Source organism: Lepisosteus oculatus, chromosome 8, assembly GCF_040954835.1.
Source record: "Lepisosteus oculatus isolate fLepOcu1 chromosome 8, fLepOcu1.hap2, whole genome shotgun sequence".
NCBI lineage: Eukaryota > Metazoa > Chordata > Actinopteri > Semionotiformes > Lepisosteidae > Lepisosteus > Lepisosteus oculatus.
Window position 1 is genome coordinate 20,472,332 of NC_090703.1, and position 14,166 is coordinate 20,486,497.

The 14,166-nt window shown below is 42.0% G+C and overlaps 1 protein-coding gene across 12 annotated transcripts in view; it reads left to right on the forward strand.

Moving 5' to 3' along the window:
- The window catches only part of numb (NUMB endocytic adaptor protein), a 72,667-nt gene extending 58,924 nt beyond the window's left edge, over positions 1 to 13,743 (forward strand). For 9 of the 12 annotated variants that reach the window (XM_015350981.2, XM_015350974.2, XM_015350973.2 and 6 more), the window contains 8 exons: positions 1,419 to 1,451; positions 2,695 to 2,769; positions 4,589 to 4,729; positions 5,829 to 6,033; positions 6,709 to 7,020; positions 9,384 to 9,527; positions 9,656 to 9,802; positions 11,921 to 13,743. In XM_015350981.2, the coding sequence (XP_015206467.1) occupies positions 1,419 to 1,451; positions 2,695 to 2,769; positions 4,589 to 4,729; positions 5,829 to 6,033; positions 6,709 to 7,020; positions 9,384 to 9,527; positions 9,656 to 9,802; positions 11,921 to 12,609 (1,746 nt within the window). In that variant the 3' untranslated portion in view covers positions 12,610 to 13,743. The remainder of the gene's footprint in view (positions 1 to 1,418; positions 1,452 to 2,694; positions 2,770 to 4,588; positions 4,730 to 5,828; positions 6,034 to 6,708; positions 7,021 to 9,383; positions 9,528 to 9,655; positions 9,803 to 11,920) is intronic. The other 3 variants (XM_006632556.3, XM_015350982.2, XM_006632557.3) reach the window with 3 other exon arrangements.
- Positions 13,744 to 14,166: the final 423 nt, after the last annotated feature.

Genomic DNA, 14,166 nt, shown 5'->3' on the forward strand with positions numbered 1-14,166 from the left:
ACAATTTGGTCAAACTTAGTCACACTCTTCCTTACCTTCACAGCAAGTTGTGTATTGTTGTTTAAACAAATATAATTGACAGCATACCTAACATGTCCTATAGAAGACATCAGGTCATGTTTTCTAGCCAGTAAAATCTCTGAGTGCCCCATCATTTGAATTCTGTGGAGTCCATGTCTCCTGATTCCTCAGAGATCATTTTATCTTTAACAAACAACTTCAGAATTTGCACAGCAGCAGAGGGCAAACACATTTCCCTTTAAAGGTTTTGTCAAGAGGTACTAGGGCTTGAATATAAATTGAAGCAGGTCTTCATCTGGTTGCATGCTTTAGTCATACCAGCGCTAGGCCATACAGTTTGTCCTGTCAGGCCTAGGTGCGACAGAGCTCTTTGTTAGCCCTCACACGATAGGCAATTTATTTTCTAACCTGCTAGCCTATTGCTGGAGGAATGTACACAGTTTTTGAGGCCTCATTTTTTTTAACTTAAAATCTAAAAAGAGACCAGACATCTTTTTCAAAGGTGCCATTTTGTCTCCATTATACACTCAAAATGCATTTACACTTTTTGCGTTTTTTATTTATAATAACCTTTGCTCAAAATATTTATAGTTATCCACTAATTACATATATGCCTAATTTGTACAATAAGGTACAACTAATTAGTACATTGTAAATATCACATGATAGAAATACAGTGATTTAATAATGCTAATGTTACTGCAATGTAGGAACGTGCATCACAGTGTAAGGCACAGAATAAGTAATGCAATAAAGTAACTGCAAGATAATGCAATTGTGTAAAAATGTAAGGTTACTACCTGTAACAATCACTGAATTAATAGTAATAAGTGATGCAGGCTCTATTCCTTCACCACCTTAGGGTGGATTTCATTGAATCAGATAACATGAGTCACAGTTGAAAGAAAATTCCAGTTGCTGTAGTCGAGTTCTCAGGATTCAACACTCTTGGCTGGAGCGAAAGCTTTGTGTTTTGATAACCTCACCGTAGGCAGTTAAGGAAATCTGTGCTCACCACCTGTTCACTGAAAAACTATATGGAGTCTCTGCTCTTGTATGTGAGCCCTACCAGGCAGCTGTGGTGATGACTCGAACATCTGCTGTCAAGTCTTACTAACCCTCTTACTAAAAACTCTGCTGTGGGGAAAAAGAATAAAGAGCTGTAAGGTGTGCATGAACTCCCGGTCATTCTCCTCTCTGCCCTCTTGCTCCCACTGCCCTAACTGGGGCCACCTTACACTTTGTCTGTGCTGCTCCATCCTCTCGCTGCAACGAGCAGTCTCAGACTCTTCCATCTCCCTCTTTCCTCTCTCTCCTGGAGGAGCCCATGGGACACCCTGTAGCTTCCTTCAGTAACGTTCTGCTACCTTGTCCCCCCTCCCCTTCTGTCACTCCAGGACAGGAAGTTCTTCAAAGGCTTCTTTGGAAAAGTAAGTTTTTGCAATTTTCACCCCCACTGGTTTGTGTTGATGGTCAGATTGGTTGGGTTCAATTGTGTGGAGTTTTTTTTTTTTGTTCTGGGACGATGAGGCTGGAAGAAGTGGTGGGGTCAGGGTGAATATGAAGAGGGTCACACCAGCTTTTATAAACTGGGGGTGTATACGTCTCAGTCTCTGACTAGCTGAGCCAGGGAGGTTTAGGTTTGGAGGAAATTTACTCTAATTGATGAAACTCCCATCACATTTCTGTGCCCCTGCTTCATTCATCTGCCAGGCCTTCCGATGCATTCATCTGGATCATTTTGGCACAATTGACTTGTTACTGCTTGATTAATGAATTCTTAAGTTGCGTAATTATATAGCCCACTCTGCCAAACTCCTGCAGTGAAATGCTTTGAAAGATCTGGCAGTATACCACCTCTTTCAAATAGCCCTGATAACAAACATTTAGTAAACTGAAACTTTCACACAGGGCACGCCAGTTTAGAGAACTCATGATAGTTAAATTTGGTGTCTTGATTCTGTTATTTCAATTTAGATCGCTTCCACATTTTTACATCAACAAACAATTAACACTATTTTTAGCTGTATCTGCGTATTTGAAATGCCCACCAATATTTAACGTTATGGCCAAATTCCTTTTAAGATTGTTTTAGCCCTGTAGGGTCAAGTAGTAGCATCAGAACTGATAAAGGCCAGTATTACCGATACTAATGGTGTGTATCCCACTTCATAAGTTAGTGATAATTATGCTGGTCCACGGGTCACTGGATTTGTCATTGCGGTTTCCTTTTCATCTAACTTTGAGTACAGGGTCTGGGGAGTAGGAGACTGATTTTCATGGGATACTGATATTAAGGTGTCCAAAGGTAATGCAACAGGTCTATTGTGTGATCTCTCTTCTGCCCCTCTCCTCCTCCTCCCTGCCTCCTCACATTGAGGTGTGAGTCGAAGAGTTTATTTCAGTGGGAGGGTTCGTTGACTTTGATTGGACTGCGACAACCTGTCATTTCTCCCCTACTGCGTGCTGTGTGTCTGCATCTCTGCCCCCTCCTCACCTGTGTGGTTAGAGAAATGCTGTGAGTTCTGGTTGGCCCTGCTCGTGCCTCTCGGTTTGGCCTCTAACTTTTGAATTGCAGGTTGGTTTCCCCTGGGGGGAGAATGGGATCGAAAGGGAGGTGAGTGAAGTGCGGTTTTGCTCCTGATCCTCACTGTCTTGTCTGTTGTTTTAAAGGCGGGAAAGAAGGCAGTGAAAGCAGTTCTATGGGTCTCAGCAGATGGACTCAGGGTGGTGGATGACAAGACAAAGGTCAGTGTGTCACCTTGTTACTATTTTCTTAGTCATTTAAGACAGTGTTAAACCTGGTTTACAACTGTGGACCATAGCTCTGGAGGACTATGTATGAAAAAGTATGCTTTTAATGAAGCCAATAACTGTTCCAACAAGCTATTTATATATCACCTGGAATGGAAACCATGAAACACTTTTGACTCCCCTGTTTCAGGGTACTTGCCCTACAAATTTAGGATATAATGAAGTCTTAAAACCCTCACGTATATGTCTTTTAAAATAAACTCAGAATTAGATACATGAGTACTGTTAAATGTTTTGAGTTTATGTGAGAAATAAATTTCTAGCACTTCATTAAAATTCAGATGACCTTTTTATACATTAATATGTACAATTTGTTGCATTTACATAAATTTGGTTCATTAAATAACAGCTGCTTATTCCTGGTAAATCGAGGCAACATCACTGTTCCAGACACATGTCTACAGCTCAGGCACTAGTCTGTTACAGGATGCCCACACAAGCATACTTGTACATGGGCAATTTAGATTCACCAGTTAACCTTTACTCTTTATCTGGAAAAACTAATGTCATCATCATTCAAAAGGCACATTGCTTGGCTTGTTTTGTAGGAGAATGTTGCCCCCTGTTGGACAGATAACTCATGCGCAGTTTTTGACTTCATAGCTTTCTCAGTCTACCCCAGTGCTCGGAAGTCATCAGAAAGCCAGAGAGGCAGGTTGGGGGTGTGCCATTCTCTTGTGATCAGAGTCTTGACTTGGGGAATGTCTGGTATTTGCCAGAACATGTGTACCAGACACCAACTCTATTCCCACAGCTAATGTTCAGCAATCATAAACACGTACAAATCCTTTTTTCCAGGATAGCTTCACCTTCAATAAAATTCCTGTACTCAGATCCATGTAGTGACAGAAATACTTCAATATGCATTTATGCTTTTACTATGCACAGTGGACGCACATTTTGAAATAACTGTGGGCACTGGAAAATGTGACTGAAGATAGTGCTAAAATGCCCAATGTTACAAAATGTGTTACCTAATACTTCTCAGGCAAGCATAGACAGGATTTCTGTATTGCAAGTTAAGATTATTTTCTTTTATCATTTATTTTGACTTTTATCAAAGGTGTATGGTCTGATGACAAATGAGATGTTTATCTGAGCACTTTTAGAAACCTGCCCACTTCCTTAGTTTTGTACGCATGCTGAGGGTTTAGCAAGCAGGAAGCCACTGAGATAGATTAGGCCTATTTCAGGATCTGGTAGGATACAGCCAATTGTATTTTTCTACATGAAAGATTATTTGGCAGTAAATGACGCAGCTAGAGGTCCTTATTCATTGTGCAGACACAGCAACACATCCCAGCAATAATCTCGGATCAGCACTTCCCTGGAAGCTCCCTGAGGAGATTTTCTGTCAAAACATCAAGTAATAGAAGCATGTATTTATTTCTTAATAAAAGAGATTTAAACTTGTAATATCTGAATCATAGGGCTTATGCGTCACTACTTTAAGTATCTTAATTATTTCTTTATTAAAAAAATAAATATGCTAAGGGTGCAGCAGTGAGCTAATATGTCTAACATCTGAATGATAGAGCTTATGTGTCACTCTGAGTGAGTGTCCTTGCTGGTGGAAGTGTCCTTTGCTCTGTTGGCTACAGCATCATTGCTCTCTTACACAGGAGCAGTCCCATTGCATTCCGTATGTCCCACTTGCAAGTAAGTTTAGCACTTTCACTTTCGTAGGGTAGACTGGGCAATGGTGAGCTGTGCCCCTCATTGAGTTTTATAGGCCTTTCTCTTCTCTTGAAAGGACCTTATCTTGGACCAGACGATAGAGAAGGTGTCCTTCTGCGCCCCCGACAGGAACTTTGACCGCGCCTTCTCCTACATCTGTCGGGATGGTACCACACGCCGCTGGATCTGCCACTGTTTCATGGCTGTGAAGGACTCGGTGAGCCTGGTGCCCCACGGCCCTGTTAGCACTCGGAAGAAGAGTAGGGGTGGCTGTTGACTTGTATAATCAATCAGTGTGTGGCAGTATTCACACTCTGCATATTTTTACAGGTAACTTGCAATTCTGACAACCAAAGGAAGTGGTTTAGACTACAATTGTGAAATGTTATTTATGACTTTTCTCTTAAAAGAATCTCAATCTGAAATTATTGAGAATAATTAGAAATTATCTTCTGAATCCTTGTAAAAAGGAGTAAGATGTAAGTTTCCATTATCATGTATTATAAATTGAAGTGAGACCTGTCAATTTATAATAGGGATTATTTCTAACGCTATTTCTGGTTTAATAAATTTATAAAACCCATTCCCAATAGCTGGGTGTCTTTGGGTCAATATCAGATAAAGGGGTATTGAGATAACGAAGTAAAGTTTTCTCAATACTTTGAGATAACACATCAAAAAGTATTGTATTGTTATCAATCAATTATATTGATTGTTATCAATACAATACTCAATATCTCTTGGAATCAACTAAAGATTCCATTGTGAATATAAAACTATCATGTCTTCTTCAAATTAGCAGGCAATTCTAAAAAGATAATCACATTTTATTTAAACAAGACAAGATTATTGTTAGTATTAGGCAGTCTTTTCTGAGTCTATTTGTTATTGTTATAAAGAAATTCATCCATACAGCTGCTCAACAGAGTCATGACCACTTAACCTTGAAGAGCTGTCAGGTGTAAGCAGCAGTTCATGGAGATCAGATAACTCTTGCTTTGAGCTTTTTTTCAGAATTGATTTTTGATGATTTGCAGTGCTCAAAGAGCACTCCCAAAGTCACAATCTGTGTTAAAACAGACATGGGTTCCCATTAGCAAACTAACAACGCATGATGGTCATTGGAAGGTCCTACCCTAGATTAACAGGGCTGAATGTGTTTTTAAAACAAGATGAATAGCATACATGTGATCCCAGTCTGGTTTTAAATTCAGCAGGAACAAGTCAGGGTTAGATGATCTAGAAACAGTCTTAGAGTTGGGGGAAGAGATGTCAGGGTGTCGCTCGGTGATGTGATGGGCTGTGGAACTCTGCAGGGGGAGCGGCTGAGCCACGCGGTGGGCTGTGCCTTCGCGGCGTGTCTGGAGCGCAAACAGAAGAGGGAGAAGGAGTGTGGGGTGACCGCCACCTTTGACGCCAACCGCACCACCTTCACGCGCGAGGGCTCCTTCCGCGTCACCACCGCCACGGAGCAGGCCGAGAGGGAGGAGATCATGAGGCGGATGCAGGATTCCAAGAAAGGTGTGTATGTGTGTGCTAACGGTACTGGTCACACAAAAGACAGAGCAGGAGTGGGCAGTTCTTTCCAGGAGCAACAGGAAACGTCTGTAGGTTGTCATTCTGACTTCAGAAACGGCTCACTGTGACCAATCCGACAATGTCTTCCAGCTCTTTCCTAGATCTCTAGAAAACCTGCAGACACCCTTTAGGACCAGGATTGGCCATCTCTAAACATCTACCTCTTTCTTTTTTGCCCAGATAAAATGAGGAAAGAAACTCCTGGATCCAGTAGTCCATCGTCATGAAATGGAATATCGCATGGTTTACAGTTGCCCAGTCTTGTTAAATTCAATACCTACTTCAGATACATGAAATTAGTTTCAGAAGTGAAACAGATAAATTAATGGTATTCATACTAATCAAACTAATGTGGTCCTTGTACCATCTCTGATCTCTTGGTTCCTGGCTTGTGTTTGGAAGGAGACTAATTTTAACTTCGTGTTATTAAAGTTCTCTTTAAAAAAATCAATCTCGTCACATCACATCAGATACATAATTGGTCCACTCTTGTCTTGTTAATTGGCATATTTCTTTCAAAGGAATAAAATGGCTGTTTTCCACCAGAAACGTTTTACTAATGTCTGTTGCTTGTGCGCAGTTTCAGCTTTGTAGCTCACTGAGGTGTCTTGTTCACAGCTGAGACAGATGTGAAGACCCAGGCTCCTGTTAGCACTGCATCCACGGTAGCCAACCCCATAGTGACCATCCCCACCCCTCCCTCCCCATCCTCCTCGTCCTCTCCCCCTGCTGGGCTACCCCAAGACACCAACCCTCACGCCATCCCCCGCCGCCATGCCCCTGTGGAGGCCCTCGCACGCCAGGGCTCCTTCCGGGGCTTCCCGGTCCTCAGCCAGAAAACATCGCCCTTCAAGCGCCAGCTGTCCCTGCGCATGAATGAGCTGCCCTCCACCATGCAGCGCAAGTCCGACTTCCCCATCAAGAACTCTGGTAAGCCTCTAACGGGCGCCCTCTGTCCAGGGCTGTGCCTTCGTACAGATTCCTGCAGCCCAGAGCAAGGACATTGTGTCTTCTGCGCCACTGTAGCATGACAAGGATGTTGTGCGAGCATTCTGTTTGCAGGAAGACGTTTTTGGCCTTTTGGGGCAGTTGCTTCAGCTCCACAGGTATATTATAGAGTCACAAATTCATTTAATCCAAGTATGATATAGTTTGACTGAAAGCCCCCCCAAAAATAACTGCAGCAAGTAGTTTTCTTTTTCATTTGCTTTTTTAGGTTCACTTATAAATTATGTAACAAGTAATAAGTGATCTCTATTAGTTTCTGACATACCATAAAGATTTCCACTAACCATAGATCTGATGGCACCAAGCATAACAGGCTTTATTAATGGTATCGTGATGTTACATTGTAGATATTAGAATTGTAAATGAAAGAATGTTTCAGAAACATGAGTTAGAGAAGGTTTATAGCAAAATCCTTTTTGCTGTTTTTCTAACACATTAATCCAGTACAACCTTCCACTGAAGTTTGAGGGGGATCTGCATCAATGTGGGTCTGCTGTAAAGGAACAAATAAAACTTTATTCCACATTGGAAATTAGAAAGAAGAAACTCAACATTTCGGCTCTTGAGCATTTTTCAGGTGTGTCAGGTGTGTGAAAAAGACTCGGCCGCTGAAAAGTTGTTTTTTCCTATTTTACTGTTTTGAATTAACCTTTGTTCCTTCTACTGTAAGTCCTTTCCAAAGACTTTAGACCTAAATCCTAAGATAAAAAAGGCAGTATTTATGACAAACTGTTACGTATTGCATGATTTCACAAACTTTTTTTGCTTGATTGTTGCCTGGCTTGTCAGCAGTAAAAATGTTTTTGCAGGACATGTAGTTCTTGTGAATAGAATACATGTTGATTGACTGTTAGCCACAGGAATGTTTTTACCCAAATCCTGTTAAATTTAAGTGACCATTTCTTAATTTTAAGATGTGTGGATCACATTCAGGTTATAGTTTTATAATCCTTAAGATTCTTTGTTTTACCACATAAGTCTATCAAGAACCCATTTCTATTTACAGCGACAACCTGACCAAGAGAAACCACTGATCCACAAAAGGCAAAGCAATAACAGAAAGGAAAGAAGAATCAATCAGAAAAACAACAGAACTTTGCAGTGTTTAAAAAATGAAAGTGTCAGGCAGAAACAATTTAATCATACAACAGAAGATACCCTCCTGATACATCTAGCTCTGCTGACGTCCTCATGTTATTTAAAATTCAGTTCAATCCATTAATCGTTGATTACTCCAGCGTATCTTAGTAGACATTCTTTGCTACTGTATGTGGGAATCCTGAAGGCTCTAATTAAATTGGTTTTAGAATGTAGTCTTCATATTACAAACAGTAACTACATTTGGGAAACGTGTTCAACTATGCTGAAAAGTATGAAATTAGTGAAGATTTTAATGAACTCTGGCAGTTTCACCACTTAGTGTGGGGTTTGTCGGCTCTTGGCCTTGTTCGCAGTTGGTGTGAGACCCTGGCTCAGGTTCTTCACTTTCTGTACTGCAGCCAGAGCTCACACCTGGTCTTTTATCCAGGCATTAGGGCACTAGGCAGGGTTTAATCAGCTTTATGAAAGAGGGATTTTCTCAAGCTGAACTGTACTTTTCAACTTGCATAACTGTAAATGACTCACATGGAGCTGAAACATGCATTCACTGTGTTTTTGAGAAATTTAACAAAAATGTATTGAGCTCAGTGCAGTGAGCTGTGCAACTCACTGATGAGAAATCTGTAGCTCAACTTCTTGCCAAAGTCTGGGGATATCTCTGACAGTGATTAATTTCTAGAAGTCCCACCTTATAGGTATTTTCCTTTATTGGAATTTTATTTTAGACATGGCCAGTGGAAAAATGTACCTGTAGCAACAAGATGTGCCAAACCAGATTTTGGCTTTTGGGCTTCTCAAGAATGGGGGGAGTCAATCTAGGAATTTTCAAGTTATGCATAAAAAAGAATTCTGTGCTAATTGCGCAATCCTGCGCTGCAGCTTTCAGCACAAGTAACCAAACGAAATGTGAATAAGTGAACTAAAGTTGAGAGAATTGGCATGAGTTGTGGGGTGCTGATCTGTTATTTCCATTTAGCACATTTCTCACTGTACATTTGGAATTCAATTTGAGCGTCAGTGGAGATTTAGAAATCCTAGGCTCCTACAGTGTTTCACCCTGGATCCATCCATGTTGTGGACAGTGTAGAGCTAAAACTGATCCATGTGAGACTGTTAGTAGGCTGACTGTCCTCCTGCCCTCCATCCCCTTCCCCTGCCCATCTCTGCTCCTCTCTCCCCGACAGTCCCCGAGGTGGAGGGGGAGGCTGACAGCATCAGCTCCCTGTGCACACAGATCACCACTGCCTTCAGCGGCCCCGCTGAGGATCCCTTCTCGTCCGCGCCCATGCCCAAACCCGCCTCCTCTCCGCAGTCTCCCGCTGCTCAAGGTACAGCCTGCTTTCCTCCGCGTTTGTCGTTCCTGTCCGGTGTGCGCTCCTATCAGCACGGCTGATGACATTTGCAAAGTGGCCGAGAGGCCGTCCTTGTCCTAACTGCTCTCTGTTTGCGGCTCTAGTTAACGGTGCTGCCTCTGCCTTCCCCCTGCCTGTTGCTAACCCCGCGGTCAATGCTGCCTCCATGCTCCCGCCTCCGCTGCCCGCCCGCGACACTAACCCCTGGGCTAAGGGCCCAGCTGTGAGCTCTGGCCCCAGCACCAGCACAGGTAAGGCGCTGGGCAGACCTGCAGGGAGAGCACTACCCTCACACAGCTAAAACCCACGAGAGCTGGTGTAATCTAGAAATCACAAGGGAATTAAAATATTTTTGTGCATTGAGACGCATTTAACAGGCACAGGAAGCTTCATGCTTTCCACTCAAGGAACCGCAATCTGACAGGAGTAATGGAGCTTCCTTCACCCTATTTTTCAGGCTCCACAGGTGACCAGCAGTGTCCAGATGTTGACCAGTAGCCTATGTTTATCGTTTGTTTCCAACCAGTCTCTGAAGCTAATTTTATATTTCCAACTATAGTATTAATTTATTTTCCCCTTTGTACCATAAAACCATTTTAACAAGCACCCCAGAAATGTTTAAAAATGTCTATTTGAAATTTTGATTTGTTCAGCCTTCTTAAACTGTTTGGTTGAGCTCTGTGTGAGTATTAACGCTCATTTCAGAATATACAAAGTCATTCGCTGTGGAACAGGTTCGTCACAGTGGTACAACCTTTGGCCACCAGTTTATCACATGGTCATCATCATCCTCATATCTTTTCCTATGTGAAAAGAGACTGAAATGTCGGTTTTTACATCCAGAAGGGGCATGTACATTTTTTATGTTGATGCAGCCCGTTTCAGAATTAACAAGAAGTTTCTTGGGCTTTGGAACAAGAAGAAAAGCAGTGCAAGCTGCTTCATATGAGGTAGTGATGAATTATATTTAATAAAAAAGAATCGCAGTTTTAGACATTTATTGAATTCCATTTAGAGGTATTGAAAATGAAAATGAATGAGTTACTAATGCTCAAATGATCTGAATATACAAAATCACTTAAGTCAAAACTGTTATTCATTGTTATCCTTTATTCGTGAAGATGCTGTTAAAAGTAATCACTACACAGTTGAATCATTAATAAATCATCCTTTTATGGTACTGTATCTGAAGAAAACCAAATTAGAAAAATTGTTGAATTTGTAAAGTGAGTAATTTTAGTTAATTGACAGTTTATTCGTGGTCTGTTTTGTACCAGGAGTGTGAGCATGTATTTAAATTAAGCTCAAGACCTGCTGTGTATTTTTATTAAAACAGACACATGCTAATTTTTCCGTTTTAAACAAGACTATTTTGCTGGCATGTGAGCTCCACTGCTGTTCTGGTATTGGTGCAGTTTAACCTTCCTTCCACATTATACTGGTTCCTGTCTTATCGGTTTTATTTACTTATTTCCTATCTTATATTTAGAATTTTTTCAGTTTGACATTATAGAGTGTTTTGTATTGATAGCAAAAAAATCCAAATCCATTGTGATTCTATATTGTAACACAGTAAATACCGTAAAATGTCCATGGGGGTGAATACGTTTGTGAGACACTTTATCAGTTAAAGATTTATAGGTACCAGTGACACCTTTCCATGTGATTCTAGTATTACACATTTACTTTTTGATGCCTAATGGTCAAAAATGAAAAGTAGTGCCTTTAGCAGAGGGAGTAACAATCAGTGCAATGTTCTCCTTGAAATGATATTGAATTTCTTGTTTGGCACCTCTGTTATACAATACCAGCACATGTTAGTGTCCTTCTCCCAACTCAATATAACACAAAGCCCATAACTCTTCATTTTGAACTTCTCTGTTACACTGTGAGGCTTGCTTGTAAGAACAGTGGCTGTAATTACATTTGTTTTCACTGCACTTTTGATGTGCAAGATTTCACTTCAACATGAGTGCTGAGGAAGTTCAGGGATCCTAACTCATTATACCTAAATAGTCCTCCTGGTTCCACAACATTGCATCAAAACATGTTGTTGTAGACCTCTGACATTTCAGTCTGCATGTACCACTTACTTTTTGTGATTTTCCACATAATTATACTGGATAGTTAGGAATTAAGCTAGAGAGAAATGTTTCTGCATAAATATGGAAAGAAATATCAAAAATCAATTCATTCCAATAAATTGCACAGTCCTTAATCTGTTCCAGTGATTCCCAGGAAGTCTATAAAAGAGCATTTAGTTTTAGGGCACCAGCAAAGTCTTGCTGCTGTTTTACAGTGGGCTGGACTCAGAATGAGGCACAACGGGTGAAAGCACTTAACTGAATGATTGTGTGTGGCTTCCCTAGGTGGAGACTGGACAAGTACAGCTCCTGCAGCCTCTGCCACAGCTGCGCCGCCCCCTCAGCCCACCCACAAACGAACTCCCTCAGAGGCCGACCGCTGGCTAGAAGAGGTCTCCAAGTCGGTGCGTGCTCAGCAGCCCACACCCACCATGGGGGGACCAGCTGTGCCCCAACCCTACCCTGTCAACGCCTTCATAACACCACTGCCGAACGCTGTGCCCATCATTCCCCCCCGACAGCCTACCTTCCACCCACCTCCACCCAGCTACCCAATGACCAACGGCATCTCCTACAGCAATCCCAGTGTGCCTGTGGTGGGCATCACACCCTCCCAGATGGTCGCCAATGTCTTTGGCACTGCCGCCCAGCCCCAGCCCCAGCCCCAGCCCATGCCAGCCTCCTTCCCTAAACAGAGCTCCTTTCCTCAGTACGACTCGGCGTGCCCCAGCGCCAGTCCCTTCTATAAGCCCGCACAGCCGCCGCCGCCTCTGCCCGCACAGCCGCAACCCAACGGGAACGCAGCGTTCAATGGGGCCGACAGCTGGGTGCCTCCTTCCGCCACCCAGGAGCCAGCCGATGCCTTCGAAGCTCAGTGGGCGGCTCTGGAGAACAAGTCCCGGCAACGCACCACCCCTTCTCCCACAAACCCCTTCTCCAGCGAGCTACAGAAGACCTTTGAGATTGAACTTTAAGAGCAGGGGTGGAGGGAGCGCGGTCTCCCCACCCCTGCCTGCGACAGGAACTTGTAAACTGCTCTGAAAAACAATCGTCAAATCTCAATACAAGTATGTAACATTATTGAAGACTGCAGAGGGGAATGACGAGCTGCTTTCTTTCAAAGACTTTTTTAGTTGTTTTTTTTAATTTTCAAAGCAGCTTCTGAAACCCAGCGGGCCATCATCCTGTGGAAACGTTGCAAAGGCTCCCCTGCTGAAGTGGGGTAGCAAGCTGGCAGGAGTGGCCCCATTTTTCACCATCTTCAAGCCTTCCCTCCGCACACTGAGAGCGCCCCCTGTTGGTAGAGACTGAGCAATGACATCTCCACACCTTGAGAGACGGCACCGAAGAACAGAAATGAGCTTCCATGTTATGTAAGAGGTTTAAAAAATAATGAACGCATATGACAGAATGCCAAATTCTTTATTTTTATGCATTTAGTATATTTTAAATAGCTGTGTAATTTGACAGACGAGTTGTAAGTAATCTTGCCAAAGGTGAGGGTTAGTTGTGAAATGTACAGTATAATAACAGAGTTTGATTTATCACTGATTCTATTGTATGTACAGTGGGAGGGAGGAAGGAATGTTTTTTTCTGTTATCCTCTGATTGGGTGACGTTTTATTGTATTTAGTCTGAATTGCAGCAACAATCATGCCCAATAATATAGCACCTATATCTTCGACAGGGAGAGAGAAGTATTGTCATGGCAGCTTCAATCCATGGCCAGCATTTTTTCCTTTTTAATTTTTGTTCCGTTATCTTCATACGTTGTTTTGATCTCTTTTTATGGATTATATTACTATTGTCTGTTTTATTGGTTTATGTGTTTTGTTTTTGTTTTTCTACAAAGAAATTTAAAGTATGTTTGCACAAGCACTGAGAAAATTCATCAATAGCGCTGGAGCCTCAGTTTGCTTTCTGAGATTTGGTGTGACTAAAACAGTACTGAGTATACTACAGAAACAGGAAGAGGGTTGCTTTTTATGTAGTCCTCCTTTCGTCTTGCAATGAGCCCTGTCATCAGGACTTTCTACTGATTTGTTTTTAATTCCTTCATTTTTATTTCCAAACCATTTGAGAAAATTGAATAAAAGGCGGTGGTAGAATCTGTGTGTAGTGCAGTTCTTTTATCAAGTGAGGGTGGCCGCAGGTGAGAGTGTTCAGGTGTAAGTGTGTGGGAAACTGTGAAATGCAAGGGTTTGAAATCTAAAGATCGCAAACAAAAGGACAAAACCAGCAACGGGACCATTGAGCCTGGTTTGTTCATCTGGCTGTGAGCTATATTCAGCCATTTACCGCATAATCTGAGGGCTTCAGCTTCAGAATTACAGCAGGCTCTTTTCTATGACACCATGTAAGAATTGTTGCCTGTTTTCAGTTTTAAATTCTTCTGCTGTTAATTGTCACTTGATCCACAGTTCCTTTGACTATGAAATTTCATTGATTCATTAGTGACATTGTACATATCTGTGGAGTATTTGACTTACTCTCATTATCTCTTATTATTAAAGAGTGCAGCAGTGATAATT